Genomic DNA, 13,891 nt, shown 5'->3' on the forward strand with positions numbered 1-13,891 from the left:
CTCCCAGCCTGTAATACAAATGCATCGCAGAGAAGCAGTGCCGCCCTCCGCTGCCTTGTTTTCCCTCGGGCATTCGTAGCAGGACAAAGCTCAAGCACAGCTGGAGAATTTCTGGGCAGGTCAACCACTCAGCGAGCAAGCAAAACCAAACAGGAACAAGGCAAGGGCTGGAGTTCTAGCCTAGCTCCTCAGGGCTAGTCAAGCGCCACACAACTATCTAGTCCCTTTTCTTCAGCAGCTTTCGAGCGCTGGCAGAGACACGCTGCCATTGACCAGCAAGCGACAGCCACTCCAGAGCGTAGGCTGTTAGATGCCTCCTGGTCAGGCACATCCCAGCACTGCTGTGCCCGCTTCCCCAGGAGCCAGAGCAGAGCGAGCCTGGGGAGACGTTTCAGAAAGGGGAATCTCAAAACGCCGGAAGCAAAGAGGGAAATTGCCAGCATTTTGAAATCACTCTGGGATCCCGTGTAGAACATGCAAACAAAGACAGGGCAGGCAGGAAAGACAGACAAAGACACACCCAGAGCCAAATGGCCCAGGACTCGGCCCAGGAAGGGAAAGCATGGCTGGAGGCTCTGGCGTCCGTGTTGTAGCAGGAGAAAAAGCATCTTTGCAAGCCTCCTGGCTCTCGGGGGCCCTCCTCACTGAGCACTTACCAGCGTAAAGCAACAGGTCGAAGCAGCAGGAGAAGAAGCATGCCTGCCCAATGATGCTGTGCTCTGCAGCCACCTGCTTCTCGAGCCTGCGCAGCACTTCCTCACATTCTGGGTACCTGCGGAGGAACACAGCGAGCCTCCAGGGAGCCTCTGCGCGGGCTGGGATCCCAGTCACCACCTCCGGACGCTTCCCGCTCCCCTACCCATCATCCCGCTCTCCCTGCGCTGCTCTTTCTGGCAACGCCATCAGAGTTTCTCCATCAGACAGTTGTTCCTCTTTTGGCAACAAGTCTCCGGAGAAAGGCCTCAGGGACCCCGGCCCAAACGGCAAGCCCCGGAGCAAAACTCAGGCATCCTTCCCATGCAGCCAGTGCTTTCCCATTGGCCCAGCAGCAGAGCTACTCCCCTTTCCATCCAAGTCTTTGTCAGGAAAAGCAGGCCAAAGAGCACGCACAGCTCCCCACTGCCCTCCGCACTCGCCCAGACGACGCGTTTGCTTCAGAAACTGCTCCTCTCCAGACCTCCCCCTGGACGACTGCCGTCTCGGGCACCGGTGCCGCGTGGCATGGAAAGGCCCGCGTCCACCCAACCAAACACGGCTAGCGCCCCAAACACAACGAGCGCCTCCCTGCGCTAGGCTCGCTCCTGAACCAGGCCTGGGAATTGCCTGCGGCAAGCGCTACCTGGCAAGGGCCAGAACCGAGCCAGCAACTGTTCCAGCAATTTCACAGCACACACTCACGCTCCCAAACAGCCAGCCACGGTCCTTGGCATTGTTTAATTTACCAGCGTCCATACAGCCAGCGAGTAGCCAATAAGAAACCAAGCAGCCCTCTTGGCTGCGCGCAGAGAATGACACAAGAAGGATCTCAGGTGGCCCCCTGACCCTGCGCAACCAGCAGTCTGTCCCGCAGCAGCATTACCTCATCTGCAGAAAGAGCGCCGCAAAGAGCGTGGTGAGAACCTCGCAGTCCAGGTCGGGCTTCTCCAGCTCCGTGCACAGGCTCCTGGCGCGATAGCCTGCCAAGAAAGCAAGCAGGCTCGCACAGGCTCCCTTGGCGGAGATGCCTTCTCGCAGGCAGCGGGGGCAGTACGTACCTACGTCGACAGAGAGGGGCAGATTCCCCAGGCTGAGGTTCAGATGGCTCAGGGCCTGGGCAAATTTGGCGGCCTTTAATACCCCTCCTCCAAAGAGCTCGTCGTCACAGCTAAGCTGGATGGCCGCCCGCCCGTACTGCAGCCACTCTTCCTGGCAGCCCAGGTCCTGGCAGCACCGCGCATATTCCACGTAGGACAACAGGATCTAAAACGGTCCACACAGGAGACTGTACAAGACTGAATGTCGCCAGGGTGATTCTCTGGCCTAGACGGCTCAGGGCAGAAACCCAACGGCCAGCTTCTCTCTTCTCTTCTGCTCTCAGGGCTCTCACCCCTACGACAAACGGTTCTGAGGACTGCCGCTGCTAAGTGCGGCCGCGGCGAGACGAGGGCCCCAGCGGGGTGCTGCCTTCAAGCCACAACCAGCCCAACGCTTACAACGGTGAAACAAACGCCATGAGAGCAACTACCAAGAAGAAGAGCAACGCACGTCTGCTGGAAGTTGGTAAAGCAAAGTTCAGGGACGGCTACCACTCCGTCGCGTTTGGCCTCTTCTTGCCGCCCCGGGCAGACCCTGCTGGTACTCTAGGCGGGCCAGGGGAAAGGAGCTATGTCAGAAACGCGTCTGCTGCCGCAGAGAGGAGGCACTCACGTGACTCGCATCCTCCGACTCCTCGGCCGTGTTGACCTTCATGAGCGCTGCCAGGCGCGAGAGCCTCCGGCCGCTGCAAGTGCCCTCCAGGCTGAAGAGCTGCCGCAGCAAGGAAAGGCAGTGGCTCTGCCGGAACAGCCAGGGCAGCCTCTCCCTCCTGCCACACAAGAGAAACCGCTGGGCCACAGCCACTAGCTACACAGGGCCAGGTCAGGCAGGGCCAGGGGAAGCAGGGCGACAGAGGAGGCAGCTGCACCTGCTCCCAGCAGGGCGGCAGCTGATGCAGGCCGGGCTGCAGGCATGGAAGCGGCAGAGCCAAGAAGCACCACCGGGGAAAGATCGCTGCTAGCAGGAACGGGTTGGCACTACAGCCCAGGGAGGGCGAAGCAAAGCTGGGCACCGCGAGGAAAAGGCTTGTTCTACGGCAGCCTGGCACCTGGCGGCAACCCCTGAGCTTCCTCCTTCTCACACCTCCCCTCCACTTACCCCTCCCTGCCCACGTCCTGCTCCTCCCTGCCGGCTCCCTTTCCCTCTGCAGCCTGTGCTCCCTGGGAACGTCTTCTCGGTCTCGCCCAAGCACCGCTTCTGGGCCCCTGAAAGGCAACGGGGCTTCACATCAGCCACAGCTGGGGCCACAGCCGGGGCACGAAAGACAGGCCTTGGCGTGGATCCTTGGCAGGAAACCAGCGCTCCTGCACTCGGAGCCGCGCAGCGCTAGGCTGAAAGGGACCCGCTTGCCTTGCCGACACCAGCACCGCCTGCGCAACAGGCTACCGCCCTGCTCTCCCTCCCAACGCACAGCCTTCAGCTGCACCCCCGCAAGCAGCTGCCGAGGCTGCTGGCAGCAGAAGCAAGGCCGGCCGTTTGGCCCATTACACACCACCGGAGGGGGCAGTGCAGCGTGCCCTGGCGAGCCCCGCCAGGCACACAGCCCGGAGCAGCAGGAGCCTACCACGCATTATCCCGGGGGCGCATTATCACCACTTACCGCTCTCTTCCTCCAGAGAGGTGGCGGACCCCTCGGTGGCAACACTGCTGCCTTCTGGCACCTTCCCAGCGTTCAGCCACTTCAAGATGTTGCCTCTCACCAGGACATTCAACGCCTTGTTCATCTTGGTCCTGGTCCACCTGGGAAGGAGGCGAAACAGCAGCTCGGTGGTAAACGTCGGCCCGATGACGGCTGCGCACTTCAAGACCATCCGCTCCGAGGGCTTCATGCTGTCCACCTCAGCCAGCGCAATCCCTGTCAAAAACAAGCCACAGCTCTCTCTCTTGCCCTCTCCCAAGCCTGAGGCTGCCGAGGCTGCCTTAGCTTCACCACACCAGACGCTACATTTGTAGCCTTCTTTCCTAGGGACCAAACCCCTTGGGCAGTCGCAACCCAGGGCACACAGACACCCAGCCTCTCTCTAGCCCATGCCCCGGGAAAGAACCTCCGTGCAGCCGCCAGCCGCCGCGGCGGGGCTCGGCCCCTCACCTTTCAAGGTGGAGGGAAGCACGATGCTCTGCAGGTTCACGTCAGGTCTGGTGGTGCACACCCTGCGCTCCTTCCCCGCGCTGGAGCTCCAGGAGGCTGCGGCAGGGGAAGCCTCCCTTACAGAAGCTGAGCGGAGCAAGAGAGCAGCGTGAAGCGATTTTCAAAGGGAGACGATTCAGGCCGTCACCTCCTGCTTGCCCTCCATCTTCCACCCTTTAGCATTCATCCCCCCCGGGCAGGTCTTACAGCAGTACCACAAAGCCACCCAAACTCCCCAGCCTGTGCTTAGGCTAGCCCAGCAGCAAGGCATGCAGGAGCCCACGCCTGAGCCAGGCCAAGGCCTCTACTGCTGCAACACCAGCCTGGGCCAGCTTCACAGGGGAAGCCCAGGGCAACAACGTGCTCTGGAAGATGCGCCACAGCAACCAGGCCGTCAGCCACAACGGTGCTTACTGAAGAGGCCCTCCCACTTGTCCTCCATTTTCTCGCCCTCCCGCAGCAGCTGGAACAAGAGCATGTCGTGGCGCTTAAGGTCGCTCAGCAGTTCCTCGCAGTAATATGGGATCCCGTAGCTTCTCTGCATCAGGAACCTGGAAAGGAGCAGATCCAGCAGGGCCTGACACAGGCAAAGCAAGGTGGGACACGCTTCACACCAGCATCTTTGCCACAGCTACACCTCCCTTTTGAACAGGCCAGCACTCCCACTGCCTTTGGCATCTGAGCTGCCCGGAAGATACAGCGGTTGCTGGAACGCGCAGGAAAAGAGTCGCGCACAGTGCCCAAGGCACAGAGCTGCAAGCCTCGTCTCTCCTGGCCCCAACAGCCTAGATGCTCCCCGGCACCAGTGAGAGCCTCGGCCCCAGCAAATCGCCCCCACCATGGGGCCCCACCATCTTCGTTCCCTCCTGCCCTCTGCAGAGGGTCAAGCCCTCGGGAAGAGCTCCGAGGCCCCGCCTGGGACTTACGTCTCTAGCTCCCTGGGCACGCTGACAACTCCCAGCTCCCGGCAGGCTTTCTGCACAACAGCTGAAGCTTTCAGCTCTCCCAGATGAACGTGGGTCGTTTGCTGCAACTTCATGATGTCTGCTGCAGCTTCGCAGAGCCTCTGTCTTCCGTAGCGAGCAGGAGCAAAGCCCAGGACCACAAAGAGCGGGACATCTCTCAGCACATGCGACATAACAGCCCAGGAGGCAGAGTCGATGTAGTGCGCGTTGTCGATGACAAACAGGACAAGCTCGTCTTCAACGATCTGAAACCAGCACGTTGGTCTGGGTGGATTCTGAGGGATTCTCAAGCATCTTCCACAGGACAAACTTTGGCCGGCCTCTCCCCACACAGAGGACGCGCAGAAGTCGCTCTCCTCTCCCCAGCTACCTCTTTGTTCAGAATCTCACCCGCTCTTCCGTGCTCCGAGACTCTTAAGGTCTCTCGGGCACGGTGGCATGGAAAGACACCGTTCCTCCTCCTCCGGAGCACATGCCCTCCAGCTTCCTCCAACAGGAGGAAAGTTATCAGGGGGCATGGCACGGGCAGTTTAGCCTCTGCAGGGCAAGGACTCCGCTACACTGTCCTCCCACCAGCTCCCACCACTCTCCCGCAGAGCCCTCAGCCTGCGGCCTTGCTTTCCTTCTCGGACCCAGCATGGGGAGAACGGCTCACCTTCTGTAGCACTTTCTTAAAAACCAACTCCAGTTCCGTTGTCCTTTGAGCGCTGCTCATCTTGGACACCTTCTCCGACAGGGGAAACTGGCCAGAAAAGCAGAGTCACAGAGAAACAGCCTCTCAGGGCGGTTCAGCACACCTGCCCACCACGCAAGTCCAAGCGAGCAAAACGCCTCTGCTGCCCTCAGCATCTTACCTCTCCCCCACACAGTGGAGAGGAGACGCAGCGCGCACGTCACCGGGAGCCTACAACGGAGGCCCTCTGCTGAGGGTCTCTGGCAGAGCTCTTGCAGGGAGGCATGAGGGGGGAGAAGAGCTTCTTCCCTCGCCGTGGCAATCGCGCGAGGGAGCACGCTGCTCACGCACCAGGGAACTCAGCACCAGCTCATCAGCCCCCTCTCAAAGCCTCTCTGCAATGCCCTTTCCAGGCTGCTGAGCAAGACACCGGCAACTGCCTGCAGCAGCCTGGCACCTGCACTCACCCCTAACAAGGGGCCCCCTCGCCCCCCTCTTTGGACCCACAAACAGAAGCCCAGCCTGTGCTACCCTCCTGCTGCTCCCACCAGGGAGCTAAGCCCACTCCCCAGCACAGTGTCCCAACCACAACAGCCACAGGACGCCTCACAAGCAGGCCTTCGCCACGGCCACACAGGCCTCTCGCTCTCACCTTAACGACGAAAGGCGCATTGAGGAGGCAGTAGCTGCTCTCTTCCACCAGCCCTTGGAGCTTTTCCTGCAGGGCGAGCTCTCTGGCACTGCACGATTTACAGGCCTGCAGGCCCATGGCCACAGCCAGCACCATGCGCATGGCAGAGTAGACCTGCTTCAGGTTGAGCTCCAGCGCTTCCACAGCCACTACCCTGCCATGCAGAAGCAAAAGGCACTGAGATTCAGAGAGGGACCCAAGCAGCCGCAGGCTTCTCACACTAAGCTCTAGGGCAGAGGCGGAATCTAGGGCCACTTGGCTTTCTTCTCTTGGGTCCGCGGCTACGGCCAAAGCCCTGACTGAGCTCGGGCTCTACTTTGCTTGGGGCCTGGCCCAAAGAAGGAAGCTCAACAGCAGTGGCTCCAGCAGCCACCTCTAGCTCCCTCAAGAGGGAGCAGGAGGGCACACAGCTGCTCCTCAGCAGCAGCTCCTGCAGGCCTTGCAGGGATGCTGCAGTCCAAGGGCCACGCACCCGGGCAGAGGGCAGAGGGGCTCCAGCAGCCCACGGACATCAGCGGCTGGGCAGCAAAAGCCTTCCACAGGTCCCGGTCAGCAACACTCACCTGAGCCCAGCAGCCTGGCCTAAAGAGGCAAGCTCCGTAAGTAAATGGCTCTTTCCAGAGCCCGTTACGCCCTCCAACGCCACGATGTGGCTTGCTTTCTTATCCACATAGGCTTTCAAGTGACTTTCAAAGAGGGCAATCTCCTCCTCCCGACCTGGGAAGGCAAACAAGAAAGCGAGCTGTTGCAGCGAGCCGAAAAGCAAACAGCCGTCGGCACCCTTCTCTCTTGCCGCCGCAGCGGGTCAGTCAGACCCAAGGAAATCTCCTCCCCAATCCCAAATACGGCCATCGCTTTAGCCCTGAGGCTGTGAGCAACTGCACACTGGAAAGGTCCCGCCACACTAGCTATGCAGCACGGCAGGCAGCATCCAGCGCACGCCTCACCCTGCTCCCCACCTCTAGCTGTAGCCCAACCCCAAAGACAGCAACCAGCTAGGAGCCAAGGTATGCACCAAACCCTTAGGGCCACGCCAGGCAACACCATCCCTCGCAAAAGCTTCTGCGTTCCCAGAGCGGAACAGGTACCGACGGCAACAAATTGGCCTTCGGCAGGCCAAGGCGTTCTCCACCTACCGAGCAACGCGGAATAGCTGGGCCTCTCCTTCGTAACATCCATGCCAAACCTGCTAGCGGGGGAAGAGAAAAACAAAAGCCAATGAAGTAGGCAGAAGCTGGAGGACGTAGAGCCACGCGTGGAGCTGAGGGTGCGCTCCCGGGGACCCGCTCTTCTTTCCAGCCGGAGCGAATCCTGCCCACGCTCCCACTGGCCCAGCAGAGAGCGCAAACACCAAACGAGCACTAGCAAAGCTGCAGCCAGGAAGAAGCCCAACGGCCACAGTGGGACACCAGACAGCATCAAGACTCGAGCACCACGGGCCAAAGCCCAAGGAAGCAGAGACACGAGCAAGAAGCCAGGCAGTGCCACTGGCTAGCACACTGCTGCACCCCGCAGGACAAGCCAAACAAGTCTCTGGTCCCCCGGCCTTTGCTCACAGGCAGCGCTTTCGAGAAGCGGGGCCCTGCAACAGCGGCTGTCAAGGCAAAGACGGGCAAGAAAAAACACTTCAAGCCACGACGTGCAACAGGACGACAAGGGTCACTTCTTGGGCCAAGGTGCCAAGCACCAGGCACCTTGGGCTCGAGTTCTTCTGAAGTTGCAAGGGGACGGCAACGTCAACCTTCCAAACGGCCTCCAAAGAGGATGCCAAACCCTGGCCCAGGGGAACACCTGAACTTTCACCAGGAGGCACTCAGGAACTGAGTCCTGGCCTGACCAAAAGCTTTCCGGGAGCTTCATGCTCAGAAGCAGCTGGGAGAACACCTCCCTGGGGCAGAATTGCCACTGCGTTAGTCTTGCGCGCAATGGAGCAAGCACAGGGCAGAAAGCACAGCTGGAAGCCCTTTGGACAGGGGCTGCAAGGCCCCTCTGTGCCTACGGACACCTAAAAGCCTTCTCCACCCCTCCGGCATCACTCCCCGTCTCCTTACAGCAGGAGGCACCAGCGTAGGCAGGCCAAAAGCATACCCGTGCTCTGCCTTTCCATCTTCTCAGCCCCCGCGATGGGGGGTGTGGGCGGGGGCCAGCTCTGCACAACTCCTCTTGGCGGACCAGGACTGGAGCCTGTGTGCCACCCTGCCCCCAACCAGCCCGCTCAAACAGGACACTCACCACTTCGCCGACACCCCCAGGTATTGATACACGGGGCCAGGATCGACCACCCCCTTCATCTTTGCCTCCGGCAGCTCCTCGAAGCACCATCGGGGCAGCCTAGAGGCTGCGTACGTCGCTGCGTCACAGGACACCAGCCCAGGGTAGTGCTCCATCAGCCGGGCTGCCAGATTCACCTTCTGGCCAATGACTGCCACACAGAGAGAGCACGCATTCACCTACCTATGAAACCAACCCGCTCCACCCTTCACCGCCAACGGCTGCATCGCCTCCAGCACAGGCAAGCCCCAAACCGTAGGCAGCACAACCAACAGGAACAACAAGGCTCTGAGCCTGGTCCCCTGCACCGCAGCGACGCCCGCCCTGCCTCCCTCATTCCCCACACGACACAGGACACAGGCCAAGGCCTCGTCCCAGCCCAGCACGTACGGGCAACAGGGTGTTGCCTGCCGCTCTGCCTCTTCCTTTGACACGCTGCTCCGGCTGAACAGAGCCAGCCCAGCCGCCCGCTCCTCAGCCAAACCCCTCGTACCTGTGTATTCGTGCCTCACGCGATGGCCTACGACTCCGCAGAACACCGTCCCGCTGGTAACCCCGACAGACACGGCCCTGACACACACGGAGAGCGACAGGCGCTCAGCAGCGCCCGCGCACAGGCCTGCCTGCCCGCCTACCTTCACCCCTTCACCCAGCTCCCCTCGCACCACCTCCCGCCCTGGCAGGGCAGACCTCGGGGACCTGCAGAGCTCCGCAGCGTAACGCCCCCAGGTGAAAGGGGCTCCCGAGAGCAGCCAGGCAGTTTTCAACCCTTCCCCTGAGGCCTCACAGCTGGGACGGGCGGAACGTCCCTGACTCCAGCCGGCCACAGCACGCCTCCTCGGCGCGGGCAAGAGGGGCACCTCTCAGGGCACTGTCTCCTTCCTCCCAGGGACAGAGGAGGCCAAGCTAGAGGGCACGTCTCGCTGAGAAACCATCCCTGCCTCCTTCCCCCGCGCAGTCCCGGGCAACGCGCCTCCCCACTCACTCGATTTTCCTAGGCCTCGAGGAGCACGCCTTGGAGATTTGAACAGCGCTTTCCAAGGCGTGAACGCTTTCGTCGGGCAGCTTCTCTCCAGGGAGCCCAAACACGCACAGGAACGTGCAGCCCTGCCAAGGACAGGGGCAGCACAGCTTGCGACAACGCCTACGGCAAACGGCTCGTGCCGTGCGAGTCGAGCCTCTGCCCAGAGCAGCAGAGCTTCAGGGCAACCCCCAGCCAGAGGGTGCTGATCCCAGCGCCGAGGCAGAGCTGCTTCTCCTTTCCCCACTGCTCAGTAGACCGAGAGAGCCACTGCCCTCTCGTTTGCTGCCCACACTTTTGCGCGGTGGGCTCCTCCCCCACACTCACTTTATCAAACATGGAGATTTTGTTGATCTCGCCCTTGTGAGGACGGAGGATCTCCAACATCATCACGCTGCTGTCCTGGATAGCCTTGCAGATCTGCGTTAAGTTGACATCGGCAGCAAACTGCAGCTTGACAAAGAGGCAGGTGACCGGCCGTAGCTCGCACAAGTAGTCCGGGGGCTGCCTGTCATCAATCTGGAAGACGAGAGCAGCACACCTTCAGCAGCCAGCTCTCCCCAAGAGCTGACTGCCCCCAGCAAACACCAAGCAAGAGCCCACACGTGGGCAGCAGCACGCGCGCTCAGCGGGAGGAAGACATCCTCCCCTCGGGGCAAAAAAAAAACACAGCTCCCGGCAGCTGTGGCCATACCTTCCTCAGAACAGATGCGGGCACGTACTTCCGCAGCAACTTGCCCAGAGCATGCCGAGGGGCCAGGGTAACAGCAGGCCTCAGGATGCCTAGGGAAGGAAAATCCAGGCGGTCACTGGCAGGCCGGCACTACGAGCCTGCCTAGGGAAAAGCAGTTGGAAAGCAGGGGCTGGCACTGGAACTCAGGGAGAGAAAGGCTCCTCCAGTTGCACATTTCTTCCTCCTGCAGGTGCTCAGCCAGAGCAGGCCCCGGGAAGCAGGGGCAAGCAGCGAGTGCCTCCGCTGAAGCGCCCCAGGGCCAAAGGCACAAATGCTAACTGCAAGGGGGAGAGGGCAGAGGGCGTTCCTCGCTGGCCCCTGAACAAGCCCGCCCCCACCTTTCTGGGCAGCCACAGATGGGCCTCACCTGACGCCTCAGGAGAACTGTAGTTCAGCTGGGCTCGGGTAAACTTGGAGAAGATGTCTTCGCGTTCCGACAGAGACATCCGTTCCATGCCTGTAACCTAAAGGCACACAGTGCAAAAACGCGTTCAAGGACAGCTCCAGGACCCACAGAGGACAGTACCCGTTGAGGCAGACTCTTGCAGCGCCTCCTGACCCCCTCTTCAAAGCCACCCAGCGCAATCCAGAGACAACCCTGAGACAAAACTGCTCCCCAACAGCTACGGCTCCCCACCTACGTCGACACCTAGAACTCCCTGCACGCGCGTCTCCTCGCCCTTCTCGCACCTTCCTCCCTCACAGCCACGTCCACGCCCAGGCCCTCAGAATTGCTCCAGAGGCCGTCCCACCCACCTTCACAGCGCTTTGGCCTTTGAGTCTCTTGGTCTTGATCTTGTTCTGGTTACAGAGCTCCCAGCAGCTGGCTGACAGGATCACGTCACTTGCATTGGCAAGGTTTTGGGCCTGCCACACTTCCCCCACGGCCTGGCCAAGGATCAGGAAGTGCTGCTGCTTTTTGTCTCCAACAGTCAGGAGGGACATATGCCCTGCAGAGATCCCTGGGGAGAGACAAGCACAACTGATGCAGAGAGCATTTTTAGCTCCACAGCCCGCCACAGCTCAGCTCCTCCCAGGCCAGCTTTGAAGCTCAGCCCCGGAGCCAGGCTCTTCCGCTCAACTGCTTCGAGCGCAGGCGTCCCACTTGATGGATTCAGGATTGATCGTGGCCGGGGAGGGGGTCCTAATCAGGGGGCCCCACACCGGCACCTTGGCCAGCCACCGGCTCACTTTGCATGCAGGCAGCTCGTGAACGCCTGCCCGAGAACGCGCAGCAGCCTAACGCAGCACTCCCCGTACCTATCTTCAGTCGGAGCTTCAGACCCACGTCCGTCTCACGGATCCTGTACTTCTCCTGGATTTGCTGGCTACACTGCAGCACCAGGCTGATGGTGTCCCTCAGCTGCGCGTGCTTTGCTCTCCACAGCACCAGCACAGCATCCCCTGGGGAAAGCAAGGGGACAGGGACGGCTCTCGTGACACCTGACGCTCCCTGACCTGCACCCACCTGCCGGGACAGCGGAAGCCAGCAGGCGTGCCAGGGAAAACGCGTTTGGGTGAAGGCCTCCTCCTCAACTACGGCACCCTGGCCACAGGCACACCTCCCCCTCTGCCCCGCCAGCTACAACTGCAGCCACGCCGCCAGGGCCCGGGACGGCAGCTCCCCCTGGGCACCTGCGTGCCAGCAGAGCCACCCCTCGGGGCTCTGCCAGCTCGCGGCTCTCTCTCCCCTCTCCCCTAGCGCTCGTCTGCAGCTGCAGCAGACGAGGCCACGTCTCTTTTACGCACACGGACCTGCAAACTTCAAGATGTCTCCACCAAAAGCCAGCAGCTCTGCGGAGCAAAAAAAAAGCACAACAAGAGTTGCAGCTAGGCCTTCTTCAGGAAGGCCGCAGGACAAGCCGCTCTGCTCAGAGAGCAGCACAAGAGCAGCGGTGCTTTGGGGGCACAACTTAGCAACCGTAGCAGCTACACTGCTCACAGGGACCACAGCCCTGGCACCTACGCTACTGTGCCCTGTGACAAGGCCCCAGGGAAGGGAACGCACACTTTGGTCAGCGCCCCCATCCCCAGCTCATTTGGGCACTAACACTGGCTAGATGCCCCCGCTCCCCCCTGCGCCCCAACACCAGCAAAATCTTCCTCCATCACTGAACAGCGGTCACTCCACAAGCCCAAGGGTGGGTGCTGAGAAAGCGGGCACCTCCTTAGTCTTTGTGGGGAGCAGAAAGCACCTGCCAGAAGAGCCCAGCTGCTCTTGGCGGCTCTCAGCCCCATAGGAACCCCCAGCCCGCGCAAGGAGGAGGCGGCAGCAGCAGCAGGCTGCCCAGCAGGCTGCCCAGCACCTCTCTCTCGTCGTGGCCCAATCCCACACAGTCCTGCAGAACGGCACTTACCCTCCAAAATGTCACCCATGTAGCGATTGAGGGTTTGCGCTACCTCATCCGCACCCCGCTCTTTGCTGATGCTCTGGCTGAATTTCTCTGTCAGAGCAGTGAAACCTGCAACAGGGACACACAGGCACAAAGAAATCAGGACGCGTCTACAGGGCCGAAGGACCTGGCACTTTCCACGTCGCTTTCAGCCAGCCAAGAGAACCACGCTCCGGGAGAACCCAGGCGTGCCCCTGACAGCGGGCACAGCCCTCTCATTCTGAGCGCTCGCTGACGGGCGCCTTCCCCATGCTCACACCTACCCGCTCCTGCACTTGGCTGCCACCCTCCAGCACGTCCCCTGGCTGCCTCCCCTCTTGCCTACAGCCAGGCAACACCCTTAGCTAGAAAGCCCAGGAGGCCTTTGCCAACTAACGCAGCACCTGGCCAGCCAGCTCCTCTGCGCAGCAGCTGCTCCTCCAAGTTGGCCCTGACAAAGACTAACAAGGGGGAGGCAAGGCAGCCAGGCCTCCTCTCCCAGGCCTCCATGAGCCAGAGCCTGGCCCACCTCACACCTCCCCAAAGCTCCAGAGAGAGCACTGCAGGCAACAGCGCGGGCCCAAGCTGCTGCTCCGGCAGCCTCAGGGCTCCCTACGCACACTGCTCTGAGCAGACGGCTGACCACAAGCAGGCCGCAGGGCTGCTGCCAGCAAAGACCACCCCCGGGCTGTGACCTCAGCTACGTCCGAGCGCTACTTCCCCAAAGCGGAAGACCTCAGCGGCAAACGACATCTCCTTTGACCCCTTCTCTACCACAGGCGGGACGACCAGGGCTCCAAAAGGCCCGCTAAGTCCCAACGGCTCGGGTCGGTGACTCCTCCTCTGTGCCCGCCCCTCATAACGCTTTGACCCACCTGACACATCCGCAAAGAGCAGCACTCCGTGGAAGTTCTGAACGCAACGGTTCTCCTGCTTCAAGTCCTCAGACAAAAGCAGGTCGGGGACGTAAGCAGCTACTTCCCCCAGTTCTGAGCAGTGCTTTGACCTTCGCTCCCAGGCACGAGACATCGTCAGCGCCCTGGGGTACCTGCGGTACCTCAGTACAAGACGACCCACCGTGCCCACCAGGGAGGACGACCAGACACCACTGCACAGCGTTGCGCACTGGCCTTTGGGAGGCGCGGCTGGCCCTCTGTCACCAAGGGGCCGGGGGAGGTCACAGTCGGCTCACAGTGACATCGTCTGCGTGTCATCATTTACCTGTCCACTGTCGCCTACGCTG

General features: G+C 61.2%; 1 protein-coding gene across 1 annotated transcript; it reads right to left on the bottom strand.

The window, feature by feature from the left end:
• Nucleotides 1-1,575: 1,575 nt before the first annotated feature.
• On the bottom strand, nt 1,576-13,623 carry LOC138068022 (adenylate cyclase type 10-like; the record flags this gene model as incomplete). Its single annotated transcript, XM_068952500.1, has 18 exons — nt 1,576-1,676; nt 3,395-3,473; nt 4,392-4,473; nt 4,849-5,132; nt 5,543-5,629; nt 6,213-6,278; nt 6,883-6,968; nt 7,388-7,440; nt 8,484-8,673; nt 9,016-9,092; nt 9,508-9,629; nt 9,871-10,062; nt 10,238-10,267; nt 11,036-11,238; nt 11,537-11,680; nt 12,032-12,070; nt 12,634-12,738; nt 13,524-13,623. Coding segments are annotated over 18 exons (2,040 nt in total), but the record flags the coding sequence as incomplete, so codon positions are not given.
• Between the last annotated feature and the right edge of the window lie 268 nt (nt 13,624-13,891).

Source organism: Struthio camelus, chromosome 8, assembly GCF_040807025.1.
Source record: "Struthio camelus isolate bStrCam1 chromosome 8, bStrCam1.hap1, whole genome shotgun sequence".
NCBI lineage: Eukaryota > Metazoa > Chordata > Aves > Struthioniformes > Struthionidae > Struthio > Struthio camelus.